This window comes from Podarcis liolepis (genome assembly GCF_965112155.1).
Source record: "Podarcis liolepis genome assembly, chromosome: 16".
Taxonomy (NCBI): domain Eukaryota; kingdom Metazoa; phylum Chordata; class Lepidosauria; order Squamata; family Lacertidae; genus Podarcis; species Podarcis liolepis.
This window is the reverse complement of record NC_139567.1, coordinates 19,909,723-19,925,621: the sequence shown is the minus strand read 5'-3', so window position 1 is coordinate 19,925,621 and position 15,899 is coordinate 19,909,723. Positions and strand designations below refer to the sequence as shown.

General features: G+C 45.0%; 1 protein-coding gene and 1 long non-coding RNA gene across 17 annotated transcripts in view; one reads left to right on the top strand and one right to left on the bottom strand.

Annotated features, from left to right (window-relative positions):
* The window catches only part of DIXDC1 (DIX domain containing 1), an 81,123-nt gene that overhangs the window by 43,019 nt on the left and 22,205 nt on the right, over window positions 1-15,899 (top strand). For 13 of the 15 annotated variants that reach the window (XR_014520368.1, XR_014520369.1, XR_014520370.1 and 10 more), the window contains 3 exons: window positions 1,821-2,079; window positions 3,002-3,109; window positions 15,227-15,339. Coding sequence is in view for 11 of the 15 variants with exons in the window: in XM_083481014.1 (XP_083337140.1) it covers window positions 1,821-2,079; window positions 3,002-3,109; window positions 15,227-15,339 (480 nt within the window). In the remaining 4 variants the exon portion in view is untranslated. Of the gene's footprint in view, window positions 1-1,820; window positions 2,080-3,001; window positions 3,110-11,168; window positions 12,084-15,226; window positions 15,340-15,899 lie in introns of those variants that run through there. The other 2 variants (XM_083481008.1, XM_083481007.1) reach the window with 2 other exon arrangements.
* Window positions 3,185-11,602, bottom strand: LOC310696083. 2 transcript variants are annotated; one of them, XR_014520394.1, is made up of 3 exons: window positions 11,515-11,600; window positions 4,829-4,941; window positions 3,185-3,997 (listed from the first exon to the last, which is right to left on the bottom strand). It is a non-coding gene; the product is annotated as an uncharacterized lncRNA (long non-coding RNA). The 2 variants fall into 2 exon arrangements; XR_014520393.1 differs by lacking the exons at window positions 3,185-3,997; window positions 4,829-4,941 and adding an exon at window positions 9,988-11,138 and having other exon boundaries at window positions 11,515-11,602.

Genomic DNA, 15,899 nt, shown 5'->3' with positions numbered 1-15,899 from the left:
CTTCCTGGAAAGTGTCCCCATAATTATGATGAGATAGTTTCCCATCCAGCAAACCTGGAAGTGTGCCATGCAGTTAAAGGCCTGATCTGTAGGTGGCAGTAATTGATTTTCTTTTGAGTCACTTATTCAGCTACATTCTCAAAAGTTCTAATGGGTGTAGCTACCAAAAGTGGCAGCTGCAAGCTGGATTCCCTTAAACCTTCTGTGCTTCAGCTGGGTCTTCCAGACATTATTATGCATTTTTATTTATTCATTATTTTATCAAATTTAAATACCACCCTTCATCTGAGGTTCATAGGGCAGTTTACAGTACAAAAACCCAAACATAGCACAATAACAAACGATCACCCCCCCCCCCCCGTTTAAAAGGCCATAGATTGTTTAATTAGCCAGAGGCCTGGGAGAAGAGGAATGTTTTTGCCTGGAGCCTAATGATATGCAATGAAGGTGTCAGGCAAGCCTTACTGGGGAGAGTATTCCAAAAGCGGGGAGCCATTGCAGAAAAAGCTCGTTCTCATGTTGCTGCACTCTGGACCACTTGTGTTCAAAACACTCATTGTTCTAGGTGCATTTTGCAACAGGGAATTAGTTTCTGAGCTCTGGGCGCAGTACTGCGCCTAAGATTTCAGATTAAAACTGCAGAGTGGAAGGAAAGGAGGACCTTCTTCTACCTCCCCACTTCCAACTACTCTCTGAAGACTGGAGAAGAGACCCTCTTAAGAATATTAGGAGGGTGGGCACGGGAAGGACTAGACAGTGTGAAAAATGAACAGAATGTTTTAGCTGCGGTTCATTCATTGTCAGCTTTGCGTTCTTGTTATAAAAAAAGCATGCTTGGACATAATAATGATTAATAATAATTTATTATTTATACCCCGCCCATCTGGCTGAGTTTCCCCAGACACTCTGGGCGGCTCCCAGTTGAGTGTTAAAAACAATACAGCATTAAATATTAAAAACTTCCCTAAATAATAATGATTCCGTGCGCCCACAACCTAGGTTTAAGGTGTCATTTTTTTATAAGATATTTATTAAGATTTTCAAAGTATTACAAAAAAAGAAAAAAAATACAAAATAAAAAAAATGGTTAAAATCAACTCCATCTTTCCATTACTTATTTTTCATTAGCTTATTTCCCGGACCTCCTCGCGCCTCCCTTTTTTGTATTCCAATTCGATTTGTTGGTTCAGCAAATCCCTACCCTCTTTGTTTATCCTAGTCTTTAATTTTAAAATATTATGACATTAAGTTTTTACCTAAATAACCCGTTTTTCATATTCCCTTATAATATTACAGCTGAAAACCGCTTAATTTCTATCCAACATCATTCTAACATTCATCAATTTTACAATATTTCTGTAGATAGTCTTTAAATTTCTTCCAATCTTCTTCCACCGACTCTTCTCCCTGGTCTTGGATTCTGCCAGGGTTTAAGGTGTCATTTAGCTCCTAGCTTTCACAACTCAGTTTCTAACACTGTACAGAGTCCGGGTCGGTTCATATGGGGAGAGGCGGTCTTGGGAGCAAGAAATGCATATCATAACAGCATCAGGGCTCTGTATAAGTTGAATTACACCTGCCAGTGGATAAGGAAGGCAGGCCATGGACTTGAAGACTCATGGTGCAGCCACCTTTCTGAAGCTAAGCAGGTTAGGTATGGTTGGAGCCTGGGAATCCCATATACACTGCCTTGACTTTCATGGTGCCAGAAAGTTGGGATATAAATATACTAATATGGTTGCAACAATTGTCCAGACTGAGTCATGCTGGGTTTCAGGCAAATAACCTCATTGTTTGTTGTATTTGGTTGTATTTTATAGACATTGTTGATGGGAACCTGAAATGCATCATGAGGTTAATCCTTGCCTTAGCTGCTCATTTTAAACCTGGCTCAAGTAAAGCTGCCAATCAGACTCCATCGAGCATGATGGGAAAGAACTCGGCAGGAACAGGACTGTCATCAGCCAATCACAGGCCTCAGTCAGCTGCTGCTGTTGCCCAGGGTGCAGTGGCTGCCCTGGCAGATGTTCGCCAGGATGTTTTGCGTTTGGGGCGTGATGTTCTCCGGCACAGACAGAGGTAACTCATTTCACTTGTTCAGTTTCATTTTGATAATGTGAGCTATTTGGAACTCCAACAAACACCCTTTGATTAGTTTTTCCGATATTCAAGTTTCTGCCTCATTGACATATCTAGAATTGATCAAAAATGGGTTTTCCCTAGAGTGGATTGACTCATCATCTGTTTATGTTTGGGTGGGAAAGGCTTTTTTTTTTTTTTTTGCCTTTTTCTGTAGCATGTGACTTGGCTCTCTTTCTTGAGATACCTGGGGGTATATGCTTTGCTGACACCATTCTGCAACTGCCATTTTCTAGTAGCATGCTGGTATGGATTGTCCAGGTACACTTGTGACGGAAAAATGTAACATCAGGAGCCGCTAAAAGGAGCGAATGGAATTGTAGGCTGGTGAGAAGAGATTAACAAAGGCCTTAAAGACTTGTATTTCCACAGGCCGGTGGGATTGCAGACCTGGCCCCTTCCATTCATACCATTAACCTATCTACTTCTCTCTTTGGATCCACAGTTGCCACTTTGCCATTTTTCTACAACATTTGTTTAGTTTGCTTTGTCTTGTGTAGCTGATGGCACAACAGTTTTTTTTAAAAAAATTGCACATCTTTAAACCAATTATATGCAAGGAGTGATGATGTGCCTTTTAAAAATCTGGATGATAATAATAATAATAATAATATTTATATCCCCCCTCCCCAGCCAAAGCCGGGCTCAGAGCGGCTAACAACAGTAAAATGATACAACATTCTAAAATCATTTCATTAAGGAGGCAGTGCCAACCAAATCCTATGAATATACCTCATTAGCCTAAATTGAAGCCAAGGGTGGTGGTGGTGGTGGTGGTGGTGGTGGTGGTGGTTGTTGTTGTTGTTGTTGTTGTTGTTTTACACTGTTTGTCCTTGCTCATGGTGCGGTCTTTAATCTTCAGAGACAGCAGCCTGGATGAAGAGATTGAGCATCCGTACTGGAGTGTCCGAGCACTGGTACAGCAATACGAGGGGCAGCAAAGTGTGCCTTCAGAGTCCCACTCCTCCAGGTACTAAATTTGCTCCTTGCAGCTCCTACCGCCATGCTTTTCCAAATCTACCCTTTGTAGAAGCTGGTCCTGTAATGGTTTTTAAAAAACAAGTAAGGCTATTTTCCATGTGCATGATGAGCTGCATGGAATCTTTAGTCTGATGCAGAATTTAGCTCCTTTAGAATCTCAAGTTTTGTTTCATCTAGACTTCATGAATATGTATGTATTGGAGAGCAGACACTGCTTGTTGAAGGCCCTAAAGCAAAAGCATTCCCAATGCTTTTGAGTAGTTATGTTGTGGTGCTTTCATGCACAGTCTAGCTCTTTGCCTTCTCCCATAGCTTTTAGCCCCATGCCGCACAGATTCCCCAAGTATATTACTCCTTGCCCTTTACCTCCTTAGTTTGTGCTAGAAATATTTCTTACTATACACACACACACACACACACACACACACACAGCAGCAGCACACTGTTTAAATTGCACTAACTTTTATACTGTTTCTCTGGATTTAGAATTGAGAGATTCTGTGCTCATGTTCATTAGAATTTAGCAATTCTCTCAGAATTTTAGCATAAGACTACCAAATGCCTTCCCCACCTCCCAAATATGTTCTCTTAATTGCCCCCCCCCCCCAATTCCTTCCAAGTGCTTTGTCTGTGATGGCCATTGCTCTTCAGTCACTGTTGATACCCTCACAATTGCACAATCAGAAAGCAAACCCTCTGAACTCAGAGCGTTGTGTGTTAATCAGTTTGCCTGCATCTGCCAATTTGCGTCCTATTTTCTGCTCGCTGGGCTTTTTTCCACTTGCCTCTGGATTTCTATTACATGCATTTTCTCTTTGGGTGCAAAATTTTGCAGGGCACAGTAAAATGTCGGTGCTTACAAGCGCCTTTCTTCTCTCTGTGGGAGACACAAGAAAAGGAAGGAACCTTTGACGGCATGGTGGAGAAAGCCTGATACCCTGTATCAGGGACCTTTTGTGGGCCAGCTGAGCAGAGTGAAGCTGATTTAAGTCATGGAGTCAGTTGCAAAGAGACAGACAGACAGAGAGAGAGACAGCAAGAAATCTCACTTTCTTTGACTGAAAGGAACTGTGGTCTACAGCTGTTTTTTTCTACCATGATGCCTCATCTATTGTTTGGCATCACCCCAGGCTTTTCATTCTCTTGTTTCTCCATCCTCAAACCCCATGGACCCCTCTGGATTTTCACATTTGGTGCAGTTCAGCACGTAGTTAGTTTGTGGAAAACCTCTTCCTCCCACAACTCCCCTGTGGTGGAAAAGTAAGAGCTCTCCACAGTCCACATAGCGGGTGCTCTCCCTTGGAACTGAAACTCAGGGCAAAGTACTTGCACCGCGCTATAAAAATCCATGCTATCATGGCTGTCTGAGAACCTCACAAGCTAATTGAGGTCTGAGCCTTGGCAGTAGTTGAGACGGAGGCCCCTGGGAAAAGGACCTTGCAGGAAGTGGAGCTTGACTGTAATTAGGGCTTATTTTTACTCAGACCCAACCAAGAAGTCTAAAACGAGTGCCATGTGTGCCTATGCAGCTTAGGCAGCAGAATCCATTCCTTGTTTCTCTGCCAGGCCTACAGGGCTACAGCTGTGAACACAATAATGCAAATTGGGAGGTCATCTGCACATCAGAACAGCATGATGTGACCCACACAATGTATTTTGTCACTTCTGCTGTTGCACATAGATGTGATTTCACCTTTGTATTCCTCACCCTAAAAGCAGTATCCTCAAAAGGGTGTCCCATGCCATGGTATTTCTACTGCAAAGGTAGAATTTGTATCCAATCTCTTCTTCTTTTGCTGGAGCTTCTGTTGCAGACAGACTCTGTGTAGACCCCACACCAGATTAAATAATTAATTGATGAATTATTTAGCATAGTCTTGGAACATTAAAACTGGATACACAAATAAATCATATAGCTAGTTACAGCATTCCAATTGCTAAAAACAGATATGCATTTTTCAGCAAGAAACCAACAAAATTTTCTCCTGATCTCCTTTTTTTTTTTTTTTGCAACCCTCTCATTAATATGGGAAGAAACGTGCAAGACAGCTGTGCACCACAGAAACTTATAGGTCATAATGGCCACCAGAGAATAGAAAAAGAAGACATACACTAGCCTGTTAATGATTTCACAGAAAGGTAACAAGCACACTTTTTTTTTTTAACTACCTAAGGAGCTAGGTCACATGCACACCATACATTTAAAACACATGGCTTCCTCCAGATGATCCTGAGAACTGTAGCTTACCCCTCGCAGAGCTACGGTTCTCAGGGTTCTTTGTGGGGGCAGGGAACCATGTATTTTAAATGTGTTTCCATGCTAGCCATGGAGGAGAAGACACCCTCTTTTCTACAGCAAGTAACAGAAATGCGGCATCTTACTCTGGTAAGGGGCTTGTAAAAAAAAAAAATTAAAAATGCCTTCTACCATGCGGGCTGGCAGAGGAGGGATGCAGCTTCCTTTTCTCTGCAGCTAGTACAGAGACCAAGTGGACAGGTGGAAGAGAGGTGGAGAGATCTGTTCCTCCTCCGCCACTTACTCCCTCTTGCATGGAATTCTTCATTACCTCCCGCAGCTGCCAAGCAAGTTGTTAAATACAAGAGTGAAAGCACATAGTTCTCCTGGGCCTTCTGCCACTCACGTTCTGTTTGGGAAAGGGAGACAAGGGAGATGGAATAACAGGCATTCATCATTTTTGCATGTCAGTTCATTTACATTCATTCAGACTTAAAACGCCCACTGATTTGGATTGCGGTGGTGTGCTTAAAATAATAATAATAATCCTAGGAGGTGTGCTGTTACGCGCAGTGAAAATAGTATGGCTCGTTTCAACCCCATCTCTGTGTACCTCCCATGCATACAGATATTTCAAAAAGTCTGGTGGAGTCAGGGATTCTCAACTTTTGTTAGAACTCTTGTTAATTCAAGAAATGCATGACTTGCGCCTCCCCTATTTTATTTTATTTTTAAAAAGGAGCCTATGTTGATTGGTAGACAGAGGTCCTTCTTGTGACAATCCCTGGACCCAAGCATATTAGAGGGAATGAATAAGATGTTTTATATAGGATGCTCCAAGGCAGCCGACTGTAACTCAAAACAGAGAAGGAGCTAACATATCACCTAACCAGGCCCACAGGTGTACAGCTGCTCTTCCTATAGAACAGCTCTTTCTATTCCCCTAACCTAAGGCACTATCATTCTACCACCAGCCCATGCACATCACCTTGTGAGAAGGTAAGGAATGGAGGCAGAATGCCTCTTAGCCCAGGAAGATATAGGCAGGAAAAACTGCTTGCCTTTCCCTAGCAACTGTGCCAGTCCCTGCGTTTCTGATATATGGGGCAAAGGGAGACAGTGCCACCAAAAATACCCTTTGAAAGAGAAGTAAATGGAATCCCTGGTCATGTGATCTCATTAAAAACTGCATGGCACATTTCACAAGAGTTAGAGTGATTGGCCCACAGAGCCTGGCCCGATTCCAGGGTGGGTAATTACAATTTGCCTCCTGCAGTTCCCTCTGCTGTTCTAATTGGCAACATTCCCCCCCTCTCTTTTCCTGACCTAAAGTATGCCATAACTCTGGTAATCAGGAGCTGAGGATTCTGGAAGCAAGCAATGGGCTGACTCCATTATTTGGGAATGTTACTTGGGATTCCACTCCCACTCCCCAGCTCCCCAGCTCTTTTGGCATATGTTCATGCTTCACACAGACTATGGCGGTTTCTTGTGGGGCCTAACCCATGGCAGAAATTGCCTCGCCCCTTATATCCTGTTGTATTCTAGAGCATGGGTAGGCAAACTAAGGCCCGGGGGCCGGATCCGGCCCAATCGCCTTCTCAATCCGGCCTGCAGACTGTCTGGGAATCAGTGTGTTTTTACATAAGTAGAATGTGCCCTTTTATTTAAAATGCATCTCTGCATAGGAATTCATTCATTCCCCCCTGGCCAAATATAGTCCGGCCCCCCACAAGGTCTGAGGGACAGTGGACCGGCCCTCTGCTGAAAAAGTTTGCTGACCCCTTTATTGTGTCATCTGTGCATTGATTGAATAATGAGGACAGGAGGAGAGGTGTTCCACAAGAACTGTCTTGTTTGTGCTACTAGCGTCCTCTAGTCCAATCTTTTTCAGCCAGCCAGATTCCCCTGGATGGCTCACATGCAAGGCTTGAAGCTGATGGCCTTCCCTGCTTGTTAGTTTGTTCCCAGCTTCAGGTATTCAGAGGTATACTGTTGCTGTACCCATCATGTTGTTGGACTTCAGATCCTATCATGCCCCACCATTCACAGTGCTAGTTGAGGCTGATGGGAGTCCAACAACATCAGGAGGACCACAGGTTAGTCACCTGCTGCTGTACATGGAGGTTTCGTTTAATAATCATAGTTAATAGTGGCAGTCTAAGCACTACATTATTGTGGCTGCCCCAGAGTTCAGGAACTTCCTTCCTGTTGACTTTCACCAAAGTCCATGTCTGAGTGTTGGTTGGGAGCCTAGTAGTAGTAGTAGATTCACCAGAAGATTCCAGGGCAGGTTACGACAATTTAAATTTCACTATTAAAAACAGTTTTTAAAAATTGCAGTCACATGAATAGGGCAGGTCCTGAAAACACACATCTTGGGTATCAAAGGCCAGGTAATAGGGGCACATGGTGGCTGTGGATGAATAGAAACTGGGTGCTTTTTACCCTGTCCATTTCACACCTTAAATTGGATCTATAGGCAAACTCAGTATGTAACTGGGAACCCAAATTCAGACTGGGTTTTCTGTTGAGACATGGTGTTAAAGCTGTGTGAACTTCCCAAATACTTTTTTTTTTAGCCTTGTTGACTCCCCACTGCAGGTGCTGTATCCCCAGCATAGCTGCAAGAGAAAAGAAGACCCCCAAAGATTTGACAGGTTTGATCTAGTGTGCAAATTTCCCAGAGTTCTCCTAATCCTGTAGGGCTGAGAAGCAGGCAGAAGGACAGACAACCTGCTAGGAAATTGATCGGAGATTATGTCAAGCTAGAACTAAAATGCTTTTTAATTAAACCCAGGACTGTGCTGTGATGTGTAATTAGATTTCAATCATAATGTCTTGAGAATGGGGGATATTCTCCATCCGTTAAATGTGGATTTGTGTGCTGGCTTTGTAACTGTGTACAGACAAAGGGCAGAAGCTGCATTGTGAAACTCAGCAGCGGGACCCAAGGGGGAGGTTGAAAAGGAGGGAGATGTTTCAGAGTTGTGTCCATTATTGCAGGGGGAAACAGTAGTTTCTGTGTGCTGTAGGGTTTTGTGGGGGGAGAAGCAGATATGGAAATGCTGTTTATATCCCCACCGCAGTGTCCCAGATTGAGACATCAAATCCAGGCTACCCTGCAGAGTGGTTCTCCATCTCTCCCACACCTTGTGTGCGTCTCCATCCCAGCAGTGCCAGATGCACAACTTGTTCCATGTGAAAGGAGGTGGGCTGTTGAGCCTGTCATGGATAAAGGCATCTGGTACTGGTTTACCAAATCCAGAGCTGTCACAGACATGGAAAATGCCTGTTTAAACTGCAGCGTAACTGCCAAGCTGGTAAGGGGAGATAATGGCTGCAGGCTAGGCACAGCCACTCAGAGGGAGAATTCAAGTTAAGTCAGCATCAAGGCAATTTATGATGCTTCCAAAGATGATGTAGGTGATTGGTGCTGGCTTTAAATCTAGGTCATAGACTCAGTAGCTGCAGATTAGTTACACCTTAACATGGTTCTTTAACCACTCTGTTGTATTCACTGTGAAGGTGGCAAAAGGGTGGATATTTCTCTCCTGGCCTTTCAAATGTGTCATAGGTGAAGTTGGGCTTCTAATCTATGTTAGTGGGTCGTAATTTTTCAGGATTATCATGGGACATAAAGGACACACCACCCCTGACAGGGGAGGGACCTTGCATAAAGTCCTCAGCATCTCCAGTTAAAACGGAGCTCTGGGTAGCTGATCTGGGAAAAGTCTCTTCCTGAAACTTTGGAGAGCTAATAGGAGGACACAGAAGAGCCCTGCTGGGTTAGAGCAAGGGCCCGCCTGGTCCAGCATCCTGTTTCCCATAGTGGCCAATCAGATGCCTCTGGGAAGCCCTCAAACTGGATACGAGAACGCCAGCTCTCTTGTTCTCAAGAGCCCCAGCAACTAGTATTCAGAAGCATGATACTGTGGGTAGAATATAGGCATTGTGAATCTTGGTTTATACAATTATAATGAACCATAGAGCATGAGAACATAAAGAGAGCCTGCTGAATCTGGCCACTTTCCCATTTAGTTCAGTATGCTATGGTCAACCAGATATCTATGGAAGCCTGCAGACAGGACCTGAGCACAACAGTGCTCTCTCTTCCTGTGGCTTCCAGCAACTGGTATTCAGAAGTATTCTGCCTTCTGCTGTGGAGGTAGAACATGGCCATCATGATTAGCAGCCATCGAGAGCCTTATTTGCCACCAATCCTCTTTTAAAGCCGTCCAAGCTGGCAGCCATCACTGCCTCTTCTAGGAGTGAATATTCCAACATTCAGCTTTCATAGGATGCCCCCAACTTACAGTATTATGAGCACAGGAGAAAAACTTCTCTCTGTATGCTTTTTCCACACCATGCAGAACTTTCTAGCTCTCGATCATGTCCCCTCCTTGCCGGTTTTTCTAATCTTGGGGTCAGCATCTTCCTTGAGCTATCCTTTATGACCCCAATATTTTTTCCTCGTCAGTCACCACTCACCACTGATTCAGGTCCCATTACTTTATATGGAAGTTAGTATTTTTTGTCACTTTACACTGGCTTACATTTGCCATTTAGATGCCCATTTGCTCAATTTAGAGATACCTTTTTGGAGCCCCTGGCATTCATTTCCCCCCCCCCTTCAGAACCAGTGTAGGTAGACCAGTGGTCTGACTTGGTGTACAGTTTTTGACTTGAGTGGGGGGGGGGGTAACATTTTCATGATTGCCAAGCAGCTCTCTATGTCTGTTTGAAGAATGGCAACTTCTTCTGCTTTAAAGTTTGCCCTCAGAGCAGAAGAATGCACTCTTTCACCTGCCTTCTTCCTGTGTAGCCCTCTGTTGAATTAAATGCAGCCCTCCTGCAAAAATGCACATGTAAAATAATTCGTGCCTATGCACAAGCACTAGGAGAGGGTTTTGATGTACCGGTAACTCCCGCATCTGCTCTGAGGTGTGATCCTTGTGCACAGGGCACTGGATTTTTCTCCAGCATCCCTGCTGTGAGGGCTCAGGATGGTTGACAATGTGCTTTTACTGAGGCAGACTTCATTGGGGTCTCTGCATGACCATTATATTGATATGTATATCAATTAGAGCATTGTGGCTGTAACCATCTCTCTACCATCCTCACCAAAAGTTTGAATACAAGTGGCTCTTACTACGGTATTTTGGGTGCATAGGGTTACCTTGGTGTAGCTGGCCTCTTTTGGATAGAGTACAAAGTGCATTTTCATTGCCATCCTTCTTTTTCTGTGAGATCTTTGTATATAGCAATGGTAGCTGTTGCCAATAGTAACTGAGGAACAGAGTGTGACTGCCAGACCCAAGTTGTTTTCTTTCTCCCTGGCTCTGTGTTTTGCTTTTCCCAGCTGTGGAACATGAACAGGGCATCTTGGTTTCGTCACTGGCCCCTCTGATGGTTGTGAAATACTTAGTGGTAACTCCGTGGCAGGGTGTGGGTGTCTGTCTACAATTCCTTTGCTGTTTTGATATCACCCTGCTGTATTTATACTTGGTGCATGTTGCAGTTTTAAATAAAAAAAGGGGCTCGCCAATAAAGCTGCCTTGTGCATCTTGGTTGCCAAATGGAAATTTCAAGCCCTCCCCCCCAAAAAAATCAGGGAGGCAGTTTGTCAAATCTGCCAGGAAAAGGCATGCCACCATTTTATTAGTGTCTGAAATCTATTGGTGGTTTGTTTTTTTAAAAAAATATGTGTAGATGGACAATTTTTGCTTCCTATGCCCATCCTCCTGACTGTGACATAGCCAGAGATAATTTCCTTTGGATCCTCATCAACACACAGACACAGACACACTCTTAGTGCCACAGTTTCTGGGGAGGGAAAGCAGAGTACTGTTATGGAAAGGCAGCAGACATGCTTCAGACAGGAATTGCCCAAATCATGCTGGTTTTTTTCCCAGGCCATGAAGCACGTCTTCCTTCCCTCCCTCTTCCACTCCCAGCCCCTCCCCTCCCCTCGACCATCCCTCTTCTCCACCCTGTGCTTAGACATCTTAGAGAATAGGTTTCTGCCTCGCACAGCCCTGGTGACAGCAGGAGAGAGACGGAGCTGCAGAGAGCGAAGGAAGAAGCAACGCACTCATAGACACTCGCCTGCGCACACAGACATAACAGGCACAGAGGACCGGGGGACAGCTACCTACTGTGCTACAGGAGATAGGATCCGAGGCTGGAGAAGTGGTTTCTGTGGCTTGGCTTGGGGTCTCTCTGGCGGCTGTTGGAGAGCTGGACTGATTAGAATGGGATGAAAAGCAGGACTTGCCATTCAGACCGAGATCCTTGCTGTTGAAAAGATTTGGGGCATACGTCAGACCAAAATGCAACAGTGCAAAACAAACAACAACCCAACAGGCGACCGAGCCAAGCCGAAAACCGCGGCTGCCGAGCGTCCAGCCTCCTCCTCCTCCCTGAGCCATGCTCGTAGGCTGCAGATTTATCACCGACCTGTTCCTGCCAAAGAACCGGAGCTGCTCTTTTAATTTCCCCCCTTCTTCCTGCTGTGAATTTCTTGGCTCGTGCGAGGGAGTCCGCCTGGCAAACATTTCTCTGCTAGTTTGACAGGAGCCGACATCCTTGGCGCAGAAATTCTGAGCACGTGAAGGAACGAGGCATGCCCGTGGCTGGGACTTGTGGAAGACCGAGGCTCCCTAGGAGATTGGCTCTGTGAGGCCAGAGGTCAAGGGGGGATCATGGGAGGGAAGCAGGTCAAATGGTGAGCCAGTGGCAGTGGCTGTTGTCATTTCAAAGAGGGGGCAGGTTGGTTGTGGGAACGGTCAGGGGATGTGGGCTTGGTTGCTAAGACTGTTCAGTGGTCCCTTGTTAGACGCTTATGTCTAACCTTTTTTTAGGTAAGGGACCAGGCAGTGCTGGAAGGAATGATGCATATAAATAATTTTCCTGCACCATAAATCCTGCACCATAGATTCAATGCCCCAGACCTAATTTCTATGTGTTGCTAATGTTGAATGTTGAATTGGGATTTTTAAAAGAAAATCTGAAAACTGACAGCTTAAAATGCACAATTCTCCAGGGAATTGATAGCAAGACTCTGGGTTTCCTTAAACCCCACCCCAACACTTAACTTGTAGGATGCATGATGGAGATGATCTGTGACTCATGTTTTGGGTTTCAGGTGCACTCTTTGACTTGGTAACTTTATTTATTTTGGAGGTGGCCTGATGGCAGTCACTGGTAGATCATGGGCCAAAGAACTGTAAAATGGAGCTGTTATCTTGCATGTGAAACTGCCATTAAACTGAGCTACATCTGTAAGGTGGTTATTAAAATCCTTCTGTGGTTGCATTTTAAAGCATGGTTGAGCGTTTTCTTGTGTGTGTTACCCCCAAAGGTGCTTTAGGGGAGGGTGTGATGGATGATATCCTTCCGAATGGAGTGGGCATTTCTGTGGATCAGAATGCCCAGCTGCCCTCATCCCAGTGAGCAGTGTCTGCTTAGTACCACCATCTCCCATATGCATTTTCCCTTCATCTTGCTTTGCCTCCACTGGGCTGTCCTGTTGGGTTGCAACCTTCTTAACTGGCCCTGCTTCCATGCCTTTGTGTTATACAGACATTTAACTGGTGAAGCTAATACAGTACTGGCATGGTGATAAAGTGATGAGGAAAATGGCTTCATTTCTGCAGGTCTTAACGAAGGCAAAATAGCGATGTCTTCAAAAAGAAGAGGAGAAGTTGGCCATCCTACTGCCTGTGTGACTTCTGTCACTAGAGTGTCATTGCCATGTTGATCCCACAGAATGAGAGCTATAAAGAACTTTCAGATATCTTAAAGAATCGGACAACAGTCCATCTCCCTCCAGCATTCTGTTTCCAACAGTAGTCCTCAAATGCTGAGGGTCCCTGTCTAGTTTCTTTTCTTCTGTGGTATACTGCTCCTATGCATGGAGGTCCCTAAAGGTGCTTCCATGGTCAGGGAGAATCCATGCGTGTGTCAGTTGTGCTCTTCCAGCTGATCCCTAAGGACTGGATTGACAGCTGTGCTGAGTGAAGCCCCTTAGTCCACATTGGTACAGTGTAGCCCAAGTCACTGATTCCTTGGGGGTTGATATACAAAACACACAACTTTTACGTTTTGTGTTCCCGCCTGCCTGCAGCTCTTGGGTTGGGCTAGTAGTATGGCAACCTGTGTCTTAAGATCTTGAATGCAGCCAAGCTGCAGTAGATTTCGTGGAGGGACTTTGATTTTTGAACTACATTACTCAGGAGCTTGATGAAGCCTTGCTCTTGCCCTGTGAGTTAAAACGAACATGCTAAGAACACGTCAGGGTTTATGAGATGCTTTGATATTATTATTCTGCGGTGTGTGCCTCCTACCGAGTGCCTTTCTAGGTGTGGGATTCAACTCAAAAGTACTGAGAATATCTGGAAAGCAGGCTGGCTGGGGAGGCGTCTTCTATTTTTGTTTTTAATCCATTCTGTTTTCTTCACTCTTTCCCCCCCTTTTTCTTTTGTATGCTCTACCTTTTGTTTCCTGTCTCTGGGAAAATGATACATTAACTCTGGCTCACACTTGCAAGGAGAAATTCTTTAGGGACATGTTAAATGGGTCAGTGAGTTTCAGATGCCTTTCTCTGTTGTCTGGGCGATGGATGTGAGAAGAATTTGGGGTGGGGTCACAGGGAAGAAAGTTTGAGTGGTTGGAGCAGAATAAGCAGCTGGGAGGACTGGGGTTAAAAAAGAAAGAAAAAAAGCTGAGTTCAGGCATTTAAAGCCAGATCATAAGTTGGTATCTTTATCCACATGGGAGTTCACAATTTGCTAAAAATAATCTATTTGACTTTAGGCTTTAGTTGCACAAGGCCCTTAGAAGCAAGGACCAAATGAGAGACTGGATCCTGTGGGCAGCCTTTGTTTGCAGCTTCCAACTCCTAAGGGCAGAAGTTGCCCCAAGAAGTGTTTGTAAGCCAGGGATGGGGAGCCCATTGTCCTCTGGGTGTTATTGGACTCGCAACTCCCAGCAGCCAGCAGGGCTAGTGGTCAGGGCTGATGGGAATTGTACTTCATTAACATATGGAGGACCGCAATGGCCCCCACCCTTGTGAGCAGAATTCCTGATGTGTAAGTGTAGAATAAACTCATTGACTTCTGGGGGTATGTGGTAGCCCTTCTGAACTCTTCTCATGTATGCTTCAAAAAGAAACTCTCCCAGTATCACTTTGTTTAGCCGCCAGCATCCATATCAGGGTGAGGAATGGGCTTGGCAGCAGAAGCATGGCCTCCTAATCGGGCAAGAGTGAGATAACAATGTCAGATAGCAGATTCAGGTGCCATTTAGGGGGGCAAAACGGGAGAGAGATACGAGATCGAACTCATGGAGTGCATTCCCTTGGGGAGTTCTTCTGTACTCTTGCACGCATCCCGTTCATTTCCGTGGGGCTTGCGCAGGATAACTTACCAATGGATTATGCCCCATTTTTAATTACTGAAAGTCTGTCCAATGAGTTGTTGTTTTTTACCAGCCCCAGTTCACAGGTACAATGTCCCCCTCTGATTAACTTGTCAACCAGGAGTGGCTTGTGAGGTGGGTGGAGGTAGTGACGTCCTCCAGGCAGCAGTCCTGCACTTATTAGGACATAGATGGGGTGGGGCAACGAATACATGGGTGGGGTAGGGCTGCTTCTTCTTCAGAGCTCTATCAACCTTACCTTCTCGCCCTATTTCTGTCTGATGTATTTGCTGTAATCCACTCCCTCTCTTACACTCCATCGCTGCTCTCAAGATGTGGGCAGTATTTGCTGTAATCAAACTTTGCATGCTAACTTTATTTCACATAGAAAGTTGATGGAATAATAAGAATTTGTAATGAAAAGAATGCTTGCCTTCCCCCCCCTTGCAGCCTCGCATCACCCAGCCCTGTGAACAGTGCAAGGAGCGAGTCCAGTATAACACACTCAGAGGAGAAGGCTGGATTTGACATTGTTCGTGAAGAGGAAGCAGATACCAGAACAGGTAGGGGAACAAACAACTGACCAGGTAAATTGAGAGGTACATGTCCACCACTTGGGCTGCCACAGCCTTCCTCTGAGATTTTACTTTGGCTCTGCATCGTGGTTAGGGCTGCAGTGGTTAATTTATTATTTGGCTAGATTAAGCGATTTTAACACTTTTAATGTACTGGAAAGGTACCTCTGATTAATTAAAACTGCAGATAGCAAGCTCAATAGGGGCAGAAGGAGAGCTCACTGTCTCAGGCCAAGGACTCGTCTAGTCCAGCACTCTGTTCTCACAGTGGCCAACATAACATAATGTCTGTTATGCGGAACCCGCAAGCGGAACCTAAGCGCAACAGCACTCTCCCAACCTGTGGATCCCAGCTATTGGTATTCAGAGGCATACTGCCTCCGAGAGTGACACACTTAGAGGTAAACTGGCCTTAGCCAGGTGACCCACTGGTTCTTATACAGCAGTCCAGCATTTCTGAGGGCAGCTTTCCACATGGCGTTTTGTTAAGTGTAAACCCAGGATGTTTTAAAGCCAGGGGCCCATGACTCGCTGTGGAACACCCTGGG